This window comes from Triturus cristatus, chromosome 1_2 (assembly GCF_964204655.1).
Source record: "Triturus cristatus chromosome 1_2, aTriCri1.1, whole genome shotgun sequence".
NCBI lineage: Eukaryota > Metazoa > Chordata > Amphibia > Caudata > Salamandridae > Triturus > Triturus cristatus.
In genome coordinates this window covers 87,667,396-87,692,518 of record NC_140580.1, presented here as the reverse complement: position 1 = coordinate 87,692,518, position 25,123 = coordinate 87,667,396, and the positions used below count along the sequence as shown (strand labels likewise).

Below are 25,123 nucleotides of genomic sequence, written 5' to 3'. Positions count from 1 at the left end.
CCGTCTTTCTGTGTGCTCTGGCTGGACATGCTGTTCGTTTCCCGCTCGCACATGCAACTGCTCCCTGCCTCTCCTCTGCACTCCGAGCCTCTCCAGGGTCGGCTAATTATGTACACCTGCCTGGGTGTGGCCACTTCGGCTAATTGTGTACACCTGCCTGGGTGTGGGCAGTTCCTGGTTGGGTGGGCTGTCGTTGCACAGGATTAGCTGTTTCGTCAAGTCATGTGATGTTATTTACCGAATCCGTACGTACCGATTCGGTATTTTCCGATTCGGTAGATACCACCTCGGTATTTTCCGATTCGGTAGATACCACCTCGGTATTTTCCGATTCGGTAATTATCACCTCGGTATTTACCGAATCGGTGAATTCCGATTCGTATTTACCGACTGTTACCGAATCGGTAACTGTTACCGAATTTTTACCTACATGTAACTTACCGATTCTAATTTACCGATTCGGTACGGCTCGGTATTTAAGAACCGGTAAAATTTATTTACCTACATGAGGCCCTAAGTCAGCAAAACACGCGATAGCGTGTCTTTGCTGATAAGGCGATAAAATTATCGCCGCTTTTCGGCCAAAAACGGCCACAAAAGCGGCGATAATTTTATAGCGCCGCCTTGTTAATATGCCCCCAGGTCTTTAACTCCTTCCTAAAAGATGTTAATGAAGTGATTGCTCTGAGAGGAGGAGGGAGGCTGTTCCAAAGTTTGATCGTGTTGAGGACTATACCTCTACCACCCCATTGCATCTTTGTAAATTTAGGGATAGCTAAGAGGTTGGCTTTAGCCGATCTGAGTTCTCTATTAGGCCTATATCTCTTAAAAGCTGAGCTAAGAAAGTCCGGCCCTGCATCATGTATTCCTTTGTGGGCCTTAAATTTTGCACGACTGCGCTTGGGAAGCCAGTGAAGCTTGCAGAGTCCCTGCGTGATGGAGTGGAATTTGGGAAGCTTAAGAATCAATCTTGCCGCGGCATTTTGGACTAACTGAAGTCGACACGTGTTTTTCTAGAATGGTTAGATGGAGACTATTACAGTAGTCCAACCTGGGAAGTACTAGAACAGTGATTAAAGTTTATCCGGGATAAATGGAATAATTTTCCTGATTATTTTTAGGATATAGTAAGCTGAGGACGTAATAGCTGATATTTACGCACTCATATTAAGGTTGTCATTAATAATGATTCCTAAATTCTTAGCTTTGGTGACGGGAAGAGGAGGCTGGGGAAAATGATCAGGCCACCAATTGGTGGACCAAGCTGGAGAAGGGTTTCTGAACACAATGATCTCGGTTTTACCTGAGTTAGGCTTCAGGAAGTGCCCACTCATCCAATCACTGACCGCTTTGATGCAATTTCGGCGTTTTAAGGGTGTGACGAACCATTATTGGCTGCCACAATTATCAACAGCATAAGATGTTACCTCCAAGTTGAAGCTTCTAATGAGAGGGGCCAATTTCGCTACATAAACATTAAAAAGAGTAGGGCTTAAAGAAGACCCCTGCGGGACTCCGCATGGCAGGGAAAAAGGTGAAGAGTTACATTTCCCTAACACTACTGTTTATGATCTGTCACTGAGAAAAGAGGAGAGTAAATGAAGCGCAACCCCCTTCACCCCTATTTCTTCTAGACAATCAGTAAGAGTGGTATGATAAACAGTATCGAAGGCAGCAGATAGGTCCAGTAAAATCATGACTGCTATCTACTGCCTTTCTCACTTCTTCCATTGCCTTGACCAGGGTGGTTTCTGTACTATGCCCTGGTCGAAAGTCGTACTGAGAGGTGTCTAAGAGCTGATTATCTAGAATATATTTAGATAGCTCAAAACTCAGAATCTTCTCATTATCTGCCTCTGTGCAGTTTAGTCATAGACAGGTACACAAGTGAGTTACTGATAACATGGAAGACTCTGTCTTCCAGCCTGCCTAGTGCCTTCTAAGTGTGGCCACAGATGCTGCTCAGTACGAAAATGACCACTGTCTCGGACTGGAACCCCGGTAAATATAAAAAGATGGATTCTTTAAGCAAATGGCTTTTTACAAAGGTCGCTAGTGCTTTAAATTGGAGAGTTGCACTGAAGAGGTGGATAGTGTTTTGAAGATGTGCTTTAAAGAGGACTGAGAGATGCTAAGAAGCTGTTTAAAAATGTTTCACACTCTGAGAGTCCAGTTGGATCCATAATATTTATTTTTAATACTATTCCTAATTAGAAGAGTCTGGGTGGTAACTCTTGGAGGGCTGAAAAGGAAGTGTTTCCAGTCTTTAAATACCAGCCTAGACAGAAAATAAATGATGGTGAACCAAGTGACCCACTGGTAAAGGTGGTGGAGAGGAAGGAAAAGCGAAGAGGAAGGAAGAAAAAATCTATTTGCAGGATTGTTAAGAAGTGTCAAAGGAGATTACCCTGTAGAGAACGTATTGATGCTATATTCAGTACAAAGGATACAACTCAACCCCCGCAAGTAGTTCATGAGTTCTTGGACCCCGAAAGTGGTTATGTTAATGTAACGACTGAGGGGTCTGTAGTGGTGTTAATGGTAGAACATGGGGCGTCCATCTCTTATATACCATCTTTATTGTATCCAATGGCTGCTCCTTTCTTAGGTACTGGTATAAAGAGAGGCCCTCCAGTGTCAGAAGGTTTAGACCCTTCATGGTGTAATGTTGATACGTATATGTTGGATTTTATCTCCTTGATTGATGCAGACTTAATTCTAAATAAGACTTTGTTGCTTAAATGTCTTTCAGAGATTGAGAACCTGAAGCTTATCCAAGGTAGCAATATTAATTTGGTTTCCCTTGTACCCTCTGAAGCCGGTTTTAAATCAAGGATACCCTTTTATTCTAAAATTATAGCAAATGTTATATTAACACTGTGTGAAGGCCTACAAAGTAGGAGCATTTATATTATTCCAATTTTAGAAGAGGAGGGATTATGTGTTGTGGGAAAAAGGCCTCAGCTGCTCTCATTTTCCCCTTTTAGTGGGGGGTCTATGATTGCTTTAAAGGGGATACAAATCTACGTACATAAACATGGCAGACTAGTGTTAATTAAAGAATCCACCGAGCTTCCCTCTCAGGGAATTTGTAAATATGAGACCCTTAAATGGAATTGATTACCTGGTGCATTATCCAATGTTTCCCAGAGTAGTCATTTGCAATGTCCCTCTTATTAGTGATGAGCTAAAAATGATATCCTGGCATGTGGCAAGAATAAAGAACAGCAGGGAGAAGATGTATTACTTGAGTTTTTTAGAGGCAGCTGTGGTTTGTCTCCAGGAAACTTGGTGTGCAGAGGAACTCGTTTGCGATGATTATCTCATTTCAGATTGTAAAGCAATACTCTCAAGGAGGGGACATGTGAAGGGTGTGGTGGCATGTCTGCTGTCCAGTAAGGGTCAATGGAGATAAGAAAGCTATAAAGATCTAAGTAATTTATTCTTGGCAGTAACTCTGTTTAATCCTGGTAGAAATCAGAGAAATCCTCATTAATGTTGATAAACCCTATATTCCCCCAGAGCGCACTTACGATATCCTCTTAAGTGAGGTTTTCAATTATATTTAAAAAGTGTCTGTTAACGAGTTTCCTCCTCATAGAATTTTGGTTGGTGATCAGAATTGCAAAATATCTAACTCTGCCTTAGATCAGCTATGGGAGATAGAAAAAGAGGAAGCTATGCGGGTACCACCAGCCCTCCTTTCCCCCCCTTCAGCATATAGACATAAAGCACCAGTGGGAGCATCTGTTTTGGATTATGTGGTGTTAGGATGTGCCTCCTTCGTTTTACTGGGTGAGTTAAAGGTTACCGATTCCTTTCTAAGTGACTATAATCTCCTAACTATCTCTGTAAATTTTAATACAACTCCCATTAGCTATTGGAGGTCTGATGGTCAGTCTGCCAGGTTTAACAGGAAAACAGAGAAGTCATTGGAATTATACGGCAATTGTAGGTCTCTGTCTGGTTGGATAGGAAAAGAAATAGAAAGCTTTAATATTTTTATGCAGCAGCTAGTTAAAGCAGTAAAACAAATGAACCCAGAGGACAGCTCAAAAGGGATCCCTCATACCCTTCTTTTGTTAAATTGTGAAATAAATGTTAGTGGGAAATATCTGGATTATGTCCCTGAAAGATATACTAGGGTCTTGTTACTAAAAAGGTGGAGGAGGGGGTTGAAGGCTCACCTAAGAAAAGAGGAGAAGGATAGGTTATGGATAAAACTTAGGGATACATTATTAAAAGGGCAGACAAGGATTTTTGTGGAGCTAGAGCTAGATCCTTCCCTGTTGCCATAGAAGAATTGAGATGGGTTAACTTAATTCACGGTCTCTACACGGCATATGAGGGTGCTGTAATGAAGTTTATAGTAAAGGAAGATATCTCTTTGTTAGGACCACCATCCGAAAAAGAGATAGAACTTGTAATTAGGGGAATGGCTATGTGCCCCGATGAAATTCCAATCACTGTTATAAAACAAATGGTTCCCTTTGGAGTAAAATCATCTACCTGGTTTTTAAATGCTGCTATGAAATAAAAAAAGCACCCCCTCTCTTGAAAGGGGAGTATCATAGTTCCACTTTTTAAGAAGGGAGACCGTAACCTACCAGAAAACTATTGTCAGATTGTCCTTCTTGACGTAGTGGGTAAAGTCTTTGCTAAATGCTTGCTGACCCAGATTAGTGAATGGGCGAATGAGCATAACATTATCCCTATGGAGCAAACTGTGTTCAGGGCTAAGCATGGAATGATTGATAATATGACCGTCCTTCAGGTTATAAATAAAAAATATGTTAAAGGTAGAGGGGGAATGGTATAAACAGCTTTTATAGAGTTCTCCACAGCATTTGATAAAGTAGATTGTTCTTTGCTGTGGAGTACATTTTCAAGTTTGGGTATGCAGCACCCTTTTAGTGTTGATTTTGTCCCCTTCATACTGATACATGGTGTAGAGTTTTATTGGGTGGAGATAGGGGTTTATCGCAATCTATCCCTACCCCAAATGGGTTAAAACAAGGGTATTCGCTTGCCCTCTTCTCTTCTCCCTATATATTTCATACCTCCCTGATCATTGGGCCAGAAGTGAAGGTATTGCCCCGATTGTTAAAGGAAAGCCTATTGTGTGCCAACTTAATGCAGATGATATAATAATTTTTGATCTTACCCCGATAGGTTAAGACAGCTGTCTGCAGGCACTGCAACAATTTGCTGCGGCTCACTATTGAAAGAATAATGTATCTAAAAGTAAAATTATGTGTGCATGGGAGGAAGCAGCCGCAATATGGACATTTTATATGGTCTCTGGGTGGTTACAAATGTGAAATTGTAAAATGGTATACTTTTCTGGGGAAGATAGTGTGTGGAAATCTAAGTGAAAAAGCCCACATACAAAATAATATGTCCCAAGCCATTTCCCAGGCTAATATAGGGCAACTGGGAGAAGGCATGTTGCACCACTATTGGAGGTTTATCATGGTAAGATTCCTGCATCCTTATTGTATGGCACAGAGTTGATTGTTGTTTTCTCGAAATGTTTTAAAAAAGAAATATAATGGAAGGTTAAGTTCTTAGAAGCTTTTCCCGTGGCTGCCTCAAGGCTAGAAATTTGACCGAGAAGTTCTTTTGGATAGGGTCTCGCAGAGGTAGTGCGATGGGCCGCAAGCCTAGCAAAGAGTGATTATGGCACGCCTAGGTTTTGGTTAAGAAAATAAATTTTATATGGCCCAAAAGAAAATTAATCAAACTACAGAAATGTTGTGACGGCGGTAGATTTGCTGCAACTAGACCCTTCTTTGATCTTTACTTTGATGCTGCAGCAATTAAAAGTCACTCTAAAACAAGCCACCTGGTCCCTGAGTTTCTCTTGGACAGGGAGGCCTGTAATCTAAAGAGGGGCCATGACTCGGCTATTGATTCCTGTTTGATAAATAAAACACAGCCTTATATTTTGTGGAATCTGCCTCATGGAGTGCAGTGTTTTTGGATACTTCTGAGGCAGGGCATGCTCCCTTTAAATCCCCTTTTGGCTAAATGGTATGGTTCATCAACAGTTTGTAATTTGTGTAAAAATGGTTTTCAAGATCTTAACCATGTTTTATTAATTTGCCCTGCTCTGTTATTATGTCGGCGGAATTGGCTGAGGCCAATATGTCTCCAGTTGTCTATTCTTTCTGCTTCAGCTGTACTACAGTCACTTTATGTACCTCCGAATTAAATATTTTGTAATAGAATTTGTAACTTTTTAAAGGGTTTTCTAAAGCTTTATTAAGGTGTATTCATTATTACGCCATAGAGGTTTAGAATGTTTTTTTAAAATGGTCATATTTTCCTCTTATGTATTAGCTATTTGTATTGTCTTATTGTTACTTTGATGTATACAAATTAACTTTTTTATATAACTCTTCATTTTTGCACTGAAGGCATGAAAGAAACTTTGGCAAATTGATAAATGAAAGCTTTTTAGAACCTATGATCGTTAGATCTTTGTATGGGGTGGTTTGTATCTACTATGTTCCTCTTAAGAGTTCCGTCACATAAATAAAATAAAACTTGAGTCCGGTGTTTTTGAAAGCTATAATACATTATGCCTCCCCTTCCTTTGTGACCTCCAACCTGTTATTTGCTTCTTTACAAGCTTGTCAAGGGTAGTTGAACATTCCTAGTACTATTATATTGGAGCTGTCCTACATTAACTGTATGTTAACCACCAAAGCTGTCTTTTGAACAAGAGCATGTGTGTTTCAGGTATATTTACAGTTCTTTCTGCTAAAACTAGTTTATTTTTCAAATTGCTGATATTTGGTTATCTTTCTCCAGTAACACTTTCCTTCTTCTTTTCCCTGGCTGAAGCTTTTTCGTTGGCATTGAGACACTTGTATTTCAATGATATTGAGGTGAACCAAGAGATTGTTGTAGGACTTCTGGCATCTGCTTCAGTGTTGCAGTTTCAGTCCCTATTTCAAAAGTAAGTAAAAGTAACCATATCTCTCCTCAGTTTCGTTCAGTGGGAAAGTGCCCTTTTTATATGGTCACCCCCCACTTTTTGCTCCAAATGCTGATGGTTATGACTCTGATAGTTCACTGGAGTCTGCTGCCCAGACCCCAGTGCCTGTGCTCTGTCCCAAAACTGTTATTTTTGACTTGGTAATCCCAAATTGGCAAAGACTTTGCTCCCTTATAAGTCCCGAGTATATAGTACCAGGGTTATCCAAGGCATAGGTGGTAAAGAGGTCCCCAGCGCTGCAGCACAGTTTTGTACCACCCTGAGTGACCCAAGTAAACTACTGACAGCAGGCCTGCCATTACAGACTGCAGGAGCAGTGCAAACTGCTCAAACTCGAATGTACCCTCACCATGTGTGGCACAATCAATACACTATTTTTAATAAATGTCAGGCACCCCCAAGGAAGGCCCCCTGACCCCAGGAGGCAGGCTGTAGTGTATTAAAGATGAGGACATATAGGTGTAAGCCTATATGTCCCTGTAGTGGCATTCCCTATTGGAAACTACTATAAGTGTTAGCAGTCCATAGGATAACATGGGCCGCCACCCGGGCATTCTCGAGGTTGGCAGCTCCATTATGGTACCGCCGAGTTATGTCATGTTTGGTATCAAACAACGTGTCTTCTCAGCCCCGACATGAATCTCGGATCGAGTGCTATATATTAAGCACCCAGATGGCTACCTTACAGCTTGCCCACCTGGTTGCCCTGGCTTCTCTGTGCTCTAGCTGACAAGCCTGCACTTTCCGCGTTTGCTGCCACCAAGACAGGATTCTGCCCTCTTTCCAGGCAGTGTGATCTCTCCCAGGAGTCAGGAAAGAAAGGCTTGGGTCACAGCTCCCACCTCCCAAGCAGGCAAGTGAAGTGGCACATCAAAATGGTAAGCCTCAAAAGCTGCACCGCCTCTGATATGCATCAGGGCTGACTCCCATTGGAGGCAACGGCCCTCCCCTGCCCTAGGCACATTTGCACCTAGACAGGTGGTAAATGAGTTAATCGAAGAGGAGTACACCCCCAGAAAGCTGGCCCCACCTCCGTGGTGAGCAGCCTGGTCTGTACACTAAAATTAGATTTCTGTCATCTCTTAAAGTGGCAGAATAGAGGGTTCTGGGTAGAAAGGTTACCCACACCCCTGGATGTACTCACCTCAAGGACGGATTACCTGCAATTATTAGCTGCCCATTGACTGCTAGCTCCCACACCCCTACCTCGCCTAAATCTAGAATTTAAGCGACCCCCCCCACACCAGAACCTCAGTTCTGAACAACCTGCATCAAAGAGGACAGAAGAAGAGACCCGCACCAGCAATAACCAGACTTGCCCAAAGCAAAAGAGGCATAACCTGCACCTGTTCAACACTCTTGGAATGGTCTTATCGAGACTTGTCCTAGGCTATCTCTTGGTACCCAAGACAAAGGGACTCCTGTGGAAGCCTGAAGCACCCTCAGACTTCCTTAGACTAATGGCCTTAGTCCCCTGCAAACGGCAGGTAAAACAACGCTACAGATACGAAGAATCACTGGCCAGCTGGACCTCCAAGGGATCGCCTAAATCCAGATTTTCTAGTGCATTTTGGGAACTGTAGTCCTGCCTCCCACCAAGTAAGTGCCAGCTACCGCGTTCCCCTGGACACTGCACGTCAAAGCTCCTTTTTGCTCTACTTACCTCTGCCAGGGCTTGTTGGCCACCAGTCCGGCAAACGACCCTTTTACTTGACGTTGCTTTAAGAGGGAACTCCATCCAACCTTCGACCAACATCAGCAGTCACTCAGTCGTTCTGCATCTTTTTCCCCCCACAGCACCGTTTCAATGGCAAAAGCAGCTCTTCCACGGCTCCTGTTCAGCACCAGGAGCAGCCAGGACATCTCTGCACCCGGGCTTCATGGCCTGGTAAAATTGAACTGACTGTCGTGGCTTGGTCCTAGGGCCCACATCACCTTCATCCTGCAAGCCTACCAAGCAGCTTGACCTGCAAGTGACCGATTGTTACTAGTGGTTTTTCCCATTGACCTCAATGTTACATTTTCACTGTATTATTTTGCATGATTTTCTATGGCTTCAAAATCTGTAACTCCGGTTATATGTATGCTATTCCGTTTGTTTTGGTATCTAAATTAAGATAAAAATACAGTCTATTTTTTGTAAATTAGTGTCAGATTTCTCTGGAGTCATATTAATTACTTATCGTTTATGTTGGTACTCTGAAATGCTTAACACATGTTCCTCTATTAAAGCCTGACTGCTCTTTGCCACACTACCAGGACTGACCTAAGGATTTATTAGTGTGACTCTAAGGACCAACTTTGGGGTATTGTGATAGTATTACATAGTAGGGTTGGGCGGAGCTCGCGGAGTTGCACTACGCGGAATTCCGCAGAGTTGCATAAAAACTCGGTGGAATTCCGTGGAGATCTGCTCTGCCCTAATTGGAACTCCCCGTACTTAAAATTGATGTATAGTGAGTGTTCAAAATAATAACTGCAGACTTAAGCATGTAACATGGACTGCTCTCCATTGCCGGGACTTTGTAAAGGTTCAAGAGCCCTCTGCTCCCTCTGCTCTCCTGTCAAGTACCACAGATTGCCACAATGTAATTAGCATCGTACAGAAAAACAAGCAAAGAATGAAAACAATTGTTTTTTCACACTTGATTCATGAAACACAACCTGCACATATTTCCGATGCAGCTCCTCATTGATTCAAAGCACTGTTGGAATAGCCTGCTTAACATAGCCTATGAAAACATTGCACTGTGGAGGACAATGTCTGAGCTCCCACAGGATCAACTAAAAAACAGAAAGAAACCGGTTTTGAGGCTCTGCCTCTTACACTGCTCTGCTATTACCCTTGGTTACAGGAAATAATGGGCAAAGTGGTTTGAGCCTCAGGCAGCCAGCTGCCACTGAGGCTTTTCAATGCTTAACCCCAGCAGGGTGAGACCTGACCTGGGAGCGCATTTCCTTTAAGTCGGCTGTGGTTCTGCTGCCTTTTCTTGGCACGCGCACAAGTGCTTTGCATGGTAGATTCTGGGCGTAGTGGGTATGCGTAAGCTTTCACTTCTTCCCCAGGTTGATCAGGCAGAAAGTTATTATATATTATAAAGGCTGGCTCACCACAGGTGCCCTCACCAGTTCTGATGTTGGCTCGGGGCAGCCTTAAAGGTGAAGCGTCTGATCCTCGAACTCCTCCAGCCATATACACCCTCATATGGCGAAATCTGCAGTGCCTTGCTCCCTTGTATCACTGGGTGCCTGTGACACCATGTGCTCAGGCTTCTAGGCCCTGGCCATCAGGGTGTCACTGCAGAGGGGCCTTTGCACTCAGCGCTTCTCAGTCCAAGGGCCAGGACGCCTTCCTGGCATTTCACGGTACATTTGCATGTGCGATGTGTGTGCTGCTGCATTCCCCACCTATCCTTAGGGTTTCATTCCCCTGCCTTCTGTCGACTCAGAAGCTTCTCATTTGTGACTCTCTCTGAGGAGCATGTGGGTGGACCAGCCAGCCAATCAGAAGTGACACTGTCAGTGAAGGGACTGTACCACCAGCAGAAGGGTGGTTCTATATTCTGAGTGATCTGAACCCTGCAGTACGTTCCCAAGGCAGAGAGTGACAGCGTCGTGGACAACCTCTCCTCAGCTGCAGCATAATTTTAGGCTGGCACCAGTAAACTCCACTACGCGGCTGCGAGAGGTGGAGTGTTTTGCCTAGCTCCAAGCAGAGAACGGAGTGACAAAACTTTGCAAGCTGCACCAGCGGAGAGGAGTTCACAGCCCACCCCAACAGGGGTGTAAAATAGGCCCCCGCAGCCCCCATGGTGCGGGGGTCCCATGAGCGGCAGGGGGGACCCTAAGCACAGTACTCAGGACTGATAGCTCCGGATTAAATCCAGAGAGGATGCCCCTCTATGTACCTTGTAGGGGGGCCCCCTTCAACTTTCGTTACTCCACTGCACCCCAATTACATAGTTAGGTCTATCCGCCACACCAGATAATACTCCACTCTCCTACATTGGTAGCCGCAGTGGGATCCTGAACCTGTGTTTCACAGAACTACTTGGTCATAAGTGGTTTTGCACAGAAATTCACTTAATTTTTTTAGCATCAAAAATAATTTTTTCAGATCTTGCTTGATATTTCTAATTGGATTGTTAAGTTCCTGTGTGGGTATGGTGGGCTATAGGGGCTGCAGAGCACTGCACATCCATGCCCAGCAGGTGACAGCAAGCTGCCTGGAATGGGCCTTCTGCAAGTTGTGTAAATCACTGGTGAACCCCGCCCTATGGCCCCTTTTAAAGGTGGCTGGCTGCAAATTACTTCCCGCCATCACAAATGGTGCAATGACATTCAGAGACAAAATGGCAGGCTATTGCTAGGGAGGGCACAGTCCACATGCTATCAAAGAATTGTTTACCTTCCTAATTGTACATCGCACACCCAAATTCGAAAATAGTTTTGCGTGTCCACACAGCACAGGATATTGAAGTTAAAGCTTTTAACTTACAGTCTTAAAGCTAAGCAGGCAAAGAAAATACGTTGAAAAACATAATCTGAGAAGAAATAAATAACCCCCAACATGCCTCGCCCTGGATGCACTGGATGCACAAGATATCTGTTCAAGTTGCCTCCCAGTGTACCTAGCCTCAAACTGCTGACTAAGCAAGCAAAACTAATATCGAGGGAACTGGATGCTTAAGCCTTGAAGAAATTGGTACATGGCAGCTGGGATTCAACACTGTATAACCCAGGGGTTCTGCCCACTTAACCTTTCATTGCTTCTTAGCACAGTCATGAAACAACAGCTGATGAGCATAAAGTTTGGAATACTTCCTCTGAGAACTTATTGGTACGGCCAGAGGAATCTTGATGACTCAGACAGACAGAGGAATCACTGATACATATTCTTTGTATCTGCGATAAGTTGCTCCCACTAAGAAAATTCTGGCTCCGACCAATATGGCGTACCTTAAATGTCAGGACTTGCTGAGCCACCCTGGAAGCTTGCCTGAGAAGCAACTTCTCGCAGCTAGCAGCCCTATTTCTGAAATTCATGAAAATTGTGCTAGTACCACCTGTATTTGCACTGGGCTCTGAATCCTTCATACGCTGCTAAAAATTAAAAGCCTTAGTACACCGTTCAGTATATGCGCCTCCAGAGCTGCTCGGCCCACAGGAGACCAGGAAACCTCATTTTCTTTCGTAGGTCCCCAAATCCAATAAGACAGCCAAAACATTGCATTCCTTAAATACGTAGTCGTGCAGTGGGTTTAGCCGTTGAACACACATTTGTGATCAAATTAGCACTTTGTGCCTTTGAAAGCACCTTAATTTAATGCACTTTAACTTGGTTCGGTACTGAAATGTAGATTGAGTGTAATGGGATCATCCCTTAAACACTTTCACTTGTCGTGGGCCCAGCCTTGGAATGCATACTTGTGATATAATTAGCACTTTCCTGCGTTTGAAAGCACCTTAATTTAATGCACTTTAACTTGGCTCTGCACCGAAATGTAGATTGGGGTAAAGGGAGCATTTTTTTAAGCAGTTGGAAAGTGTTCTCCCTCCTCCTCCTTTTTAGGTCTCGCGAGCCAAAGGCTCGAAGAGACATTTTATATCTGGGCTTTGAAAGTGCTGCCGTGGCCTAAAGCTACAGTGCATGTGCGCGGGCGCGCGCGCCGCGCTTACTTTCACTTTCGCGGCCGCTTTGATCGCGATCGCGATCACTTTCAATTTCGCGCAGACCCAGCCTCCTCTGCCGGCACACCCACAACTGGCAACATTACTAGCGCTTGTTTAGATTTACACATTGTACTGGATCATGATAGGGCAATATAACTACTGCATTAGAACCCGTTCCAGAGGCCAGCCAGCTCTGTACTCCGCGGATCGCCGGATTGAAGCACCCTGAAACTTGTGGGCCGCAGTAAGCTGCGGCCTCCATCTACATTTCTTTGTTTCTCTGACAACTTTATTTTTTTCATTGGGCCTTTAATTAACTTTCCCTGTCTGCACACACTTTCTGGCGTGTTGGCAACTGACTCCATATAACTAATGTTTCCGTACTTTAGCCAATGCATTTTTTTGCGGGAGCACTCCGTTCTACATTTCTTTGTTTCGCCAATACTTTTACTATTTATTTGAGACTTTAATTAACTTCTCTGCCTTCACACATTTCTTTGCGTCTTAGCATTAGACTCCATTTAACTAATCTATGCATACTTTGTCCTTGCATATGAAAAATCTTCTTGTGGAAGCACGCACGGCTACATTTGTTTGTTTATACGACACTTGTATTATTTCATGGGGCATTTATTTAACTTAACATGGCTGCACAAATTTGTTTGCGTACTTTTGCTCATTTTCGCTGTTTGACCAGCAATGTATTACATGTAAACTTGTTAATGACAGATAACAGGAGCATTATTTTCTGTCTACATGTACCCCCCACCCCACCTCCCCATGCGAGGCGCTTTCAATCAACAGCAAGCATAGCAGCTGTTTTCCATGTAGCGCAGCTTTTCACTCAGTGACAAGAGCGTTAAAAGGGCTGAACAGCCTTGTCTCTGCAGCTGATTTTGAAAGCGACAGCATGGTGTTAAACAAGCATTTGCAATGCAATAGGTCTCGCATTTATGCGAGTTTAAGTTATTGCCATGGTAAATGATTATCTTTTATTTATGTTTTATAAACCAAAACCAAAATAAAAGGCATAGCCATTTACAATAGCAATAGCTCAAACTCGCATAACTGCGACACCTATTGCATTGCAAATGCTTGCATTTTTTGCTCTCCAGCGTTGTGTTAGGAGTCCTCTGCCCACCGTCATAAGCAAACGCACAGGGGACCTAAACAAATGTTACTGCGTCTACCAGACACCTTGCTTAATGACACACTTGGCATATTCAAAATTATCGGCACCACCGCCCTTGAAGTGCACCATTACCATTCCCCATTTACTGTGTAACATTATTGATTGTGTCGTGCTTTTTGCTGATGCTGATTCACATACCTCATCAATTTCAAATGTTCACGGCTAATGTGCTGTAATTGACATGCCACGCTGCCCATCCTCCTCTCATTCCCTTTTCCTCTCCCTGCAGTTCATTATTTCAACCCATTGTATTGTCCCTGCTCCTCCATGACCCTGACTGCACCCGTCTCTGGCTGTCTGCCATTTAGGGAGTATACCTATATACCCATAGCAGGCTTTAGCAGCCCATCCCTCTTGTGTCTCAGCCCGGACAGGAGAAAAAAACCACAAACACACATGAACTGCTGTGCGCTCCATGATCAGTGTCTCAGGTCTTATCTCCGCCTCACCAGAGCATTTCACAGGTCTTTAAAAGTCTATTTACATCCCAATAGGAAATGGTTAGCAAGGCTTTGTAATACATTAGGTGAATACCTGCAGCACTGGTTCATGCTTGTGAGAAACCGAGGTGAGGTGGATTGAGGTGAAGAGTGCGTGGTGCCAAGGCTCTTGACGTAAGCATCTTCCTCCTGCACAGGCAGCCACTTTATGTTGTGCTTGTTGTACTTAGCTTTGTCACATCACCAGTGGCACGTTAAGTAACAGTAGATGTTGTAGCACCCAGGATAATGTGCTGCATGGCTAAACACTTTATAAGGTTCCAAAGGCGCGACCTATTGGCAATGCCAATGCTTGGTATCCCTTTGCGCACACACTTTCTCTTCTCGGCCCAGCCCCTCCTCCCTACACTCAATTGCTGCTAGTCACACGCCAACGCAAGTATAAACAGTCGGCTTCAACACATGCCCTCCAGCCCTTTTCGGCTGCTTCAAACACTGTTTTCTAAATCTTATCTTTCGCACCATCTGGCAGCGCCTTCTCGCATAAATCTATTCGCCCTTTACTTTCTTTTTACCTTCCCCCCCCCCCCCCCCGTGTTGGCCCTCCTTTCACATTTTCTACTGCTGATCTAAAGATCGTATAGCAATAAACAAACGCTGTAGCAGTTTTAAGCCGCTATCCCTCAATAAACACAAGCCCACACACTATTACTACCCACATTTAATCAGCTTCTTCACATTTCATTTTGCCCTTATTGATTAATTTCCACACTTACAAGCAATTGTACTCTAGTACGGCTTTATAAACTGTTTTATGAACTGTGCACAATACAAACCCGGAGCCGCATATTCAGCCCACACCTCCCCTCCCTTTCCAAAGGCCTCTACAATAGCAGTTTCACATGAATATGCTCAATAGGCATTTGCAATGCAATAGGTCTCGCATTTGCTGTACTTTGAGCTAATGGCATTGTAAATGACAATGCCTTTTATTTGTGTTTTTAAAAACCTGAAAGCAATGCGTAAACACATACTTTCCACTTAGTCATTGCTTACGAGAAGCAAAGCTGGCAGTAACTGCGGCTCTTTTACTGACAGCCTTGCTTCTCCTTAGCAAGGACAATAAGTACAAAATGCATGTTTACACGCCCCTTGAATGTTTTCAAAACACATAAATAAAAGGAATTGTCATTTACAATGCCAATAGCTCACACTCCTGCGAATGCGAGACCTATTGCATTGCAAATGCTTGTTTAAATTGTTGCCTTTTAACTGCTATTTTTGTGTATGCCCTATCAGCCCTTACTTGCAGCTAATGATTTTTCTTTCTCATTTTATTTGCCAGCTGTTAATTCTGTACTTTGCTTGCCAAGCATCTGGGAGCGAAATTGTAATGATTTTAATTAATCACACAGTAAAGATTTTGTCAGTGTAGACCCCAATTCCAATAGTACATTTAAAATGCTCAGGTGAGTTAGGAAATGGTTTAAAAGTTTTTTCAAAATTTTTACAAAAGGTCCCAACTGCCAACTAAAAGGTTAGGCTCAATGGAGGCTGGTCAGAATCTCAACCTGGCAGTTATCCAAGCCCTAAGGATCATGGATCTGAGGGTGTTGTGCAGATCAAGGGACATTGGCTATAAAGTGACAGCTAAAAAGGAGGAACTTGAGGAGCTCCTAAGAAAGAAAGGCTAGAGAAGGGGGGCATGCATCAGAAGAACCTGAAGAAGGGGAGGATTCTGCCCTAGCATAAATTGATCATAATGGGGAAGAAGATGAAGACCTCAACTCTCCACTCTTTCCCAAACCCCTTCACCAGTGCGAAGTGACAGGAGTCACTCACTCTTGTAGACCCCATCAATGGTAAGGTGGTAGGAACCCTTGAGGATGAGCTTGACCTACTCTTCCTGGAGGAGAAAAAGCTTAAACTTGAGGAGAGGAGACTAGCTCTTTTGGAAAGAAGGGTTAAGTTGGGCCTTAGGCCCAAATGTGGTGTCAGCAACAATAGTACCAGGGAGAAGGAGTAGTCCTTTAACCCTAAGAGCCTCAAAGGGATCATCCTTAAGTTTAGTGATGGTGATGACATTGACAGATGGTTTGCAGTCTTTGAGAGGGCCTGCAAAATGATGAGTATAGCACACAAGAACTGGGGCTTTCTACTTTGGGAGTTATTTTCAGTAAAGGTCAGAGACAGACTTCTGCATATGAAGAAGACCTTTATAGTAGGATTTTAACTCACTACTGAGGACTGTAGATTAACATTTGGGAAACACCCATCAAGGTCAAAACCAGACATGAGTGGACATTGTGAACTCTTCAGTCAAAAATGCAATGAGGTGGATGCTTATGATGGGCTATATAATTTAATTTTGAAGGAGCACATTTTAATTAATTGTACCACAGAAAAATTGCATTAGCATTTGGTGGATTCCAAGTTGTCTTCTTCCAGAGAGCTGGGGAAAATAGCGTACAATTGGGTTGAAACCAAAGTGTCCAAAAAGACCCATGTTGGGAGTGACCAGGAAAGGGGTGCCCAGGCTTCCCAGTAGAGAAGAAGGTGAGCAATAAAAAAGATAAAAAGGATTTCTTCAAAGGCCCCCAAATACTTCTCAGGAGGGTATGTCTCGAGAATTTACACAGTCCAAAGGCAAAGGGCTCCAAGGTAAGAACTGGGATCCAGCAAAAGCTTCTGGGTTTTGTCATTTCTGTCATCAGGCAGGTTATAATAAAGGAGATGCAGAATGCTCTAAAAAGTCCCACAGTGGTGGTCCACAATTCAAGGGATTGTCGATACATAGAGGCTACTTTAGTTTACCTGGGTGGGGTGGATATTTAATCCCCGGCTTTCTTACCTCCAAGCTTGTAGAAGTATACACAAAGGCCAAAGATCAATGGGACTGAGGTAGAGGCTCTGAGTAATACAGGTGCCAGCAGTGGTGGCTGGTGACATTTGAAAGTGGTGAGGCGTAAAACAATTGTTGTACTTCACTGCGGCGAGCGAGCCAGAACCACCTAAAGGGAGTTCTCCCCACGAGAACATTTTGAAGTTTACACATATCCACGTACAAGTATCAGTAGCCTCTGTAAGGAATCAAACTTCCCCTAGAAACATGCAAACTAAACACTGCCTGACTACAAGTTCGATACATTCTAATCTCTTACGAGGAACAGGCATGGCACATACAAATAACATTCCAGACACACATTTCGCATACATGGTATAGCAGACACATGCCAGGCTCACAACAGTGTCCCGTTTGCAGGCTCGATGCTTCTTGAGAGCCAGGGTGACCTTGGGAAGACATTCAACATAGTATCTCAAAACAGGGATGATGGGATTCATTCCCCAGACTGGCACATATTTTGCAAGGAACTATTTTTAATAAGGAAAACGTCCAATCGGAAACTGATAACGGGCCAGTTACGTACAGTTGAGATTCCCTTGCGTGGCGCCAGGGCGACGCATATGAATGGTAATCATGCCCCTTAGTGAATATGCCCTGAAATGGACACAAGTCCCATTGCTTCCAAGACCCAAACATCACCTGCCTCCCGAAAAGAAAGAACCGCATGCCAGCCAACATGCCCCTTGATTCCGGGCCTTTAGGGCAATGGTGGCTCTTTTAAGTTCAACATATTCACATCGGAAAAATAGGACTAAATACAATTTAGCAGAATTAAAAAGAAATGCAGTACAATCGAAATATTTTCAAATTAGTAGCGAAGCGGGAAGCTAGCCGTTCCCGCGTTTTGAATCGGGTTTTACAAGTTCAGAAATATTAATTTTCCGTTAGCTGAGTGACTGATAAGGATGCCATGCATTTTCCATGCTTAGTGCACGAAACAACAAAATATACGAACACGCCTTTGAGTCGTTTTGTCCTCTACTTATATTTTTCTGATGTGCAGTGATTTGGAACTTTAATATCATGCATTTTTGCAGATAAAGGGAGAATATAATTCCATTCGGAAATGCGCCCCCAACATACTAAAATAATTACTTCAAACTTCATTTGTAATTCAAAATTTAAACTCTGTATAATTGTAATAATTTCCAATAAAAACATATTTTAGATGATGCTGAATTTCACCCTGGTCCACACGCTCCATATGTTAAATGCTCGATGCGCGGCCAAATATTAGGTTGGGGGAAATATAGAAAACGTGGCTTTTTGATACAGTCATCTCAATAGCCATACTATTAGTCTCGCAGTAATCACGACCACCTCCGACTGGGCTCAGGTCGGACCGGTTTTAGTTTTCAAATTTAAAATCAAACTGCATTGTCTCACATGTATATAACATAATCCCAGCCAAGTACAAGTGTGAAAAATCGCCAGGAAAACATAAAAAAAACTCGAGTATCACGCATGGAATTGCTACCTTGGTGCTTAAATAACGGATGCAGTTGTTGTCCAACTTAGCAGGTGCACGTATTTATATTATCGGCCTCGGAAGGATGAAAGTCGGAGACTTCAATGAAGATCACGTACCATCCCATGGAGCTTTCTGATCATCAGTGAAAAGAGCCCATGGCATGTTCGGTCTCCTGCGTGCACCCATCCCACCCGCCCCTCAATTCACAAGGCTTCGTGGGCAACCACAGCACCCCCTCCCCCACAAACTCCTGTATGCGGTGTGAACCCGTGTCCGCCCGTCCCGCTCTTTCTGTCTGTGAAAGCCTCCTGGCAGACCACCCGGAGTCCACGTTCGCTACTGCTTGGGGTTGAGCACCACTGTGCAGTCGCAGCTCGCGGGGGGGGGGGTTCGCGCACGGGGGAATGAAATATATTTTTTTTAAACTTACCTCACAGCCGGTCCACGGGTCCACGCAGCCACGCCACCTCTCAGACCTCTGATCCCCTGGGCGCCTTCACTAACGGTACTGGAGGAGGGGCCTGCCAACCCCTCTAAGCCAATCCTGGCGCTGCCAGCAGCACCAGGATTGGCTGAGGGTACAGCTTACGCTGCGCCCGCCGCCTGCCCATTAGGAGACAGAGGGGCTCCTAATGGGCATGCGCAAGGCAGTAAAAACACAAGTACGCATGACTGGGCACGGAGTAAAAATTAATCTCCATGCCCACTCATGCGCACTTGTGCTGCCTTTCCCTGGCTTGTGACAATGCATGTCAGTCAACATGACGCCGGACCACCCACGGTCCGACGTCATGCTGACTGACATGCATTGTCAGTTAGTTCTCCCCACCCTCGGCGTCTCTGAACTTAAGTAAACTAAGTTCAGAGACACCGAGGGAGCTGCGGGCGTGGGTGGGGGGACTACGCCCCAACGCCCCAATGGACGATCCGCGCCTGGGTGCCAGTGTCACTATGGTTCCAGTGAGACTGCTTTCCCCAGACCAATTTAGTGTCACTATGGTGCCGGTGAGACTGCTTTCCCCAGACCAATTGTTGCCTGGTGTTAGTCACCAGGTTACCAGTGCCGACAAAGAAACTAAGCTCTATCCAATGACCTTTGTAAGCTTTGAATGGGAAGGGATTGCTGGCCGTACAAAGTCGGCTGTGTCCCCTACCATCTCAGAGTAGTGTCTGTTGGGAAATGATCTTGAGACCTTTGCATAGAGAGAGGTGGAGAGGAAGGCTCATGTAGAAATGCTGGGGCTCCCTGAGTGGGTGTAGGTTACTACCAGAGCAAAGGCAGCAGGTCAGGTAAGTCAGGGAAGCTTGGATCCTGAAATAATGGCATGAGCTCCCAAAGGTAAGAGAAAGGACAAGTAGTCTGCTAAGGCAGCTTCTAAGAGGTCATAGTACCAGGGGGAGAGTTCTCCCGGGGGAGATGCCCTGGTGCCTGAGGAGAGAAATGTAGCTGATGGAGTCTGGCTTGACCTGGCAAAAGTCTTTCGTGCAGGGTACTCTCCAGAGAGGACCTATGCCAAGTGAAAAAGCAGTGCCTTACTCTTGAAAGACTTAGGCAGAAAGCTGCAAGGCAAGAGGAGGGTGATGTCAATGAAACACACTGGGTCTACTGAGACAATGGCCTTCTGTACACCGAGGCCAGGGACCCCAAACCAGGGGCATCTAGGAGACTGGTGCGCCCCCAAATATACAGAGAGTTCATCCTTACCTTAGCCCATGACATACCCCTAGCTGGACAGCTCGGACAAACCAAAATTTAGGACAGGTTGGTTGCTCATTTATATTGGACCCTTATGTCTGAAAAAGTTAAAGTGTTTTGTTGCTCCTGTCGGACTTGGCAGAACAGGCACTCAACCAAAGGCTCCCTTAATTCTACTACCAGTGGTTGGGAATCCATTTGAGAGGGTTGGGATTAACATTGTTGGTCCCCTTGACCCTCGAGCTGCATCTGGGAGTAGAATTATTCATAGCGGTATTGGACCATGCCACTAGATACCCAAAGACAGTTCACCTCAGGACTGCAACTGCTCCTGCAATAAGAAAGACCCTTCTTAGCATCTTCAACGGGGTTGGGTGGAGTCTGCATACCTAAAAGCTATGTGGAATGCATGTGGTGTGAGCTACAAGTACACTACCCCCATCACCCCCAGACAAATGATTTAGTTAAAAGGTTCGACAAAACCATGAAAGGCATGATAATGGGCCCCCCTGAAAAACTCAGAAGGAGATAGGATGTCCTGTTACCTTGCCTACAGGGAGATGCCACAAGAGGAGGTTGGATTCAGCCCTTTGGAACTTTTGTTTGCCCATTCTGTGAGGGACTGACTGAGTTTTGTAAGAGAAGGCTGGAAAAGACCTCTCAAAGAACATAGCATGTTACAGTGCATGCTGTAACATTGCGTACTATTACAATGCGGTCATTACAACGACCACGTTGTTAGTGCGCAATACCTTTACATCGCAAGTCATTACAATGACTTGCTGTAGGGGGCGCGCCAGACTTAGGAATAATATTATTTACTATTCCTACTCCAGTTTGTGCAACAGCAGGGAAGGTGTTGGATTTTAAATCCAATACCTTTGCGCCCCCTACAGCAAGTCATTGTAATGACCTGCGATGTAAAGGTATTGCCTATTAACAATGCGGTCGTTGTAACGACCGTGTTGTAATAGCATTGCGTTGTTTTAACAGCGTTGTAAACGGTGTTTCCCCTCTCAAAGAGCCCAAGCAGGACATAGTGGATGATGTACGAGGCCCGCGTTCACGTATGGCAGAGGATATGAAAAGTGCAAACAGAAACCTAGAGACCAGTCTGGAGCTTATCAAGCACTGGTATGACCAGATGTCAATACTCATGTAGTATCAACCGGGTAAGCTGGCATGAGTGTTGGAGCATGTGCCTCGCAGGGCCCTCCAAGACAAGTGGATTGGGCCCTATGCAATCTTGTACAAGAAGGCGGATGTCATCTACTTGGCTGACTTAGGCACCCCAAGGTGTCCTTATAGAGTTTTCCATGTAAATCGCCTAAAACCCGACCAGGACAGAGTTGACATGGCCATGGTCATGGTCACTGGGGGAGGCCAGAAGGAGGAAATTGAACTCCTCCCTGACCTACTGTCAAACAACCCATAGGATGGGTCAGTTGAGGGTGTTGTTTTGTCTGGCCCCAGCAATCCAAGTACAGGCAAGTTCTAGGTCAGTTTGCTGAGCTATTTCCCTTGACCCCTGGTCGGACAACATGGTATACCCATGATGTAGACATTGATGACAGCCTCTCTGTCAAAAATAAGATTTACAGGTTCTCAGACTAAAGTAAGGCTTGCTTATGATTAAGGTCAGCACGGTGTTACAGCTTGGGGTTATTGAACTCTCTGACAGTCCCTGGGACTGCTCAGTGGTACTAGTCCCCAAGCCTCATTCCAAAGGTAGCAAACCTGAAATTCGGTTTTGTGTGTATAACAGGGGTTTAAATGCACTTGCCAAAACTGATGCTAACCCCATTTCAAGAGCAGATGCATTAATTGACATGCTGGGTGCAGCCAAGTTCTTGAGTACCTTTTACTTAACAGCAGGGTACTGGCAGATTGAACTCACGCAGAGAGCAAAGGAGAGGTGAGTATTTTCAACTCCAGAAGGCCACTAACAATTCAGAGTGATGCCTTTTGAATTAAAAAAGGCACCTGCCACCTTCCAGAGAGTGGTAAATCAATCAATCAATCAATCAGTACATTTGTAGAGCACACAACTCACCCGTGAGGGTCTCCAGGCGCTGGGGGGGTGCGGGGGTGCTGCTACTGCTCGAACAGCCAGGTCCTGAGGAGTCTCCTGAAGGCCAGCAGGTCCTGGGTCTGTCATAGGCAGATGGGGAGGGTGTTCCAGGTTTTTGTGGCGAGGTGGGAGAACAGTCTGCCGCCGGCGGTCGCTCGATGGATGCGGGGGACGGTGGCGAGGGCGAGGTCAGTGGAGCGAAGCTGGCGGTTCGGGGTGTAGAAGGTGAGTCGTGCGTTGAGGTACGCTGGTCCGGTGTTGTAGAGAGCTTTGTCAGCGTGGGTGAGGAGCTTGAAGGTGATCCTCTTGTTGATGGGGAGCCAGTGTAGGTCTTTCAGGTGGGCTGCCATGTGGCTGTGGGGGGGGATGTCGAGGATGAGGCGTGCAGAGGCGTTCTGTATGCGTTGTAGTAGTTTCTGGAGTTTGTCTGATGTTCCTGCGTAGAGAGCGTTTCCGTAGTCCAGTCTGCTGCTGCCGAGGGCCTGGGTGACTGTCCTTCTGGTACCGGTGTGGATCCATCTGTAGATCTTGCGGAGCATGCGGAGGGTGTTGAAGCAGGAGGAGGAGACAGCGTTCACTTGCTGGGTCATTGACAATGCGGAGACCAGGATGACTCCCAGGTTGCGTGCGTGGTTAGTGGGCGTCAGTGCAGCTCCCAGTGCAGCCGGCCACCATGAGTCATCTCAGGCGAAGGGGGTGGATCCAATGATGAGGACCTCAGTCTTGTCCGAGTTCAGTTGCGGCTGATCATCATCCATTCGGCGATGGTCTTCATTCCTTCGTGGAGGTTGGATTTGGCAGTGGTGGGGGCCTTGGTGAGGGAGAGGATCAGCTGGGTGTCGTTGGCGTATGAGACGATGTTGAGGTTGTGCGATCTGGCAATGTTGGCGAGAGGTGCCATGTAGATGTTGAAGAGTGTCGGGCTGAGGGATGATCCTTGGGGTACGCTGCAGATGATCTTGGTGTCTTTAGAGCGGAATGGGGGGAGGCGGACACTCTGGGTTCCGCTCGGTGAGGAAGGAGGTGGTCCAGTCCAATGCTTTGTCGCGGATCCCTGCGTTGTGGAGGCCTGTGCGGAGGGTGGGTAGGCCTTTGAGGCCTGGATGATTTTAGTGTATATCTAGATGATATAGCTGTCTTTAGTTCCACCCTGGGAGGATCACCCGAACCACCGCAAGGAAATTTTACAGTCCCTGTATCAGGCAGGCCTAACTATCAAGGACAGTAAGTGCCAGATAGGGCAGAGCTCTGTTGTAAACTTGGGTCTGCTTGTAGGTGGAGGTCAAGTTCAACCTCTTCAGCCCAAGATCCAGACTATTCTGGAGTGGGAGGCTCCTAAAACCTAGACCCAAGTCAGGGCCTTCCTTGGCCTAACTGGGTACTACACAAGGTTTGTGAAGGGGTATGGGACCATTGTGGCCCTACTCACTGAACTTAACTCCAAAAAGCAGCTTTAGAAGGTCATCTGGACCACAGGATGTCAAAAGGTTTTTGTCTATGTGCCCAGCACCTGTACTGAAGGCACCTGAATATGGAAAGAAGTTAATTGTCCAAACCTATGCTTCTGAACATGGCATTGGTGCAGTGTTGACACAAACAAATGATGAGGGTCTGGTTCAACCAGTAACCTATATCAGCAGGCGTCTCCTCCCTAGACAGCAGCGTTGGAGTGTCATTGAGAGGGAAGCCTTTGCTGTGGTTTGGTCCCTCAAGAAGCTGACACCCTACTTGTTTGAGACTCATATCCCTATAGGGTATGGTCCATACAGTGGAACACTGATCAGGGACTGACCATGCCAATGCAGATGGCCTTTCCAGGTTTTTCCAATCAGATGATGAGAATGACCAGGGGATAGGTTAGTTGCTCATCCCCTTTTGTCTGAGGGGAGACATGTAGGAAAGAGCCTTTTTGTATGATCACTCCCCCCCCCACCTTTTGCTCCAAATGCTGATGGTTATGACTCTTATAGTGCACTGGAATCTGCTGCTCAGACCCCAGTTCCTGTTCTCTTTTCTGAAGCTGTTATGTTAGGATTGGTATGTCAGACACCCCTAAGGAAGGCCTCCTGAGCCCAGGAGGTAAGATGCACTGTATTAAAGGTAATGACATATAAGTGCAAGCCTATATGTCCCTATAGTGGCGTTCCCCATTGCAAAATACTAGTGTTAGCGGTCCATAGGATAACATGGGCTCCACCCAGGCATTCTTGAGGTTGGCAGCTCCATTATGGTACCGCCTAGGGGCACAGCTGAGCCAGCCAAGATGGCGTACGTGTCTGCCTAGAGCTTCGTGAACAGGCCCGATAATCAGCGTTCATCTGGGCCGGCTGATCAACACAGAGAGACTGCGGACCTGCGAGGAGCTTGATAGTTTGAGCCCCTCCTTTGCTGAGGCCCAGCGGTCGAAGGCTACGCAGCTGGGAGGAATGCTGGTTTGGCCACTTTCGGCCGCTTCCAACATGGTGGCGCCAGGCCCCCGATAGACTACGCGGTGCAGAGGGCGGTGGAGCGCAGAATCTCAGCCTGCTGACCTTGGCCCCTCAGGTGGCGTACCTGAATCGGCAAGGGGACATTTTGTGATTCCCTTTCGGGCATCCTGGCCCAATTCACAGCGTTACCAAGGATATTAGGGTGGGATTACAGTTGTGTATTAGATCTCTCCCTGGACAGGT

At 45.5% G+C, this 25,123-nt stretch overlaps 1 protein-coding gene across 1 annotated transcript in view; it reads left to right on the top strand.

The window, feature by feature from the left end:
- Positions 1-25,123, top strand: part of BTBD16 (BTB domain containing 16) — a 654,256-nt gene that overhangs the window by 305,790 nt on the left and 323,343 nt on the right. The window contains exon 8 of the mRNA XM_085614582.1: positions 6,850-6,964. Within this exon, the coding sequence (XP_085470708.1) occupies positions 6,850-6,964 (115 nt within the window). The remainder of the gene's footprint in view (positions 1-6,849; positions 6,965-25,123) is intronic.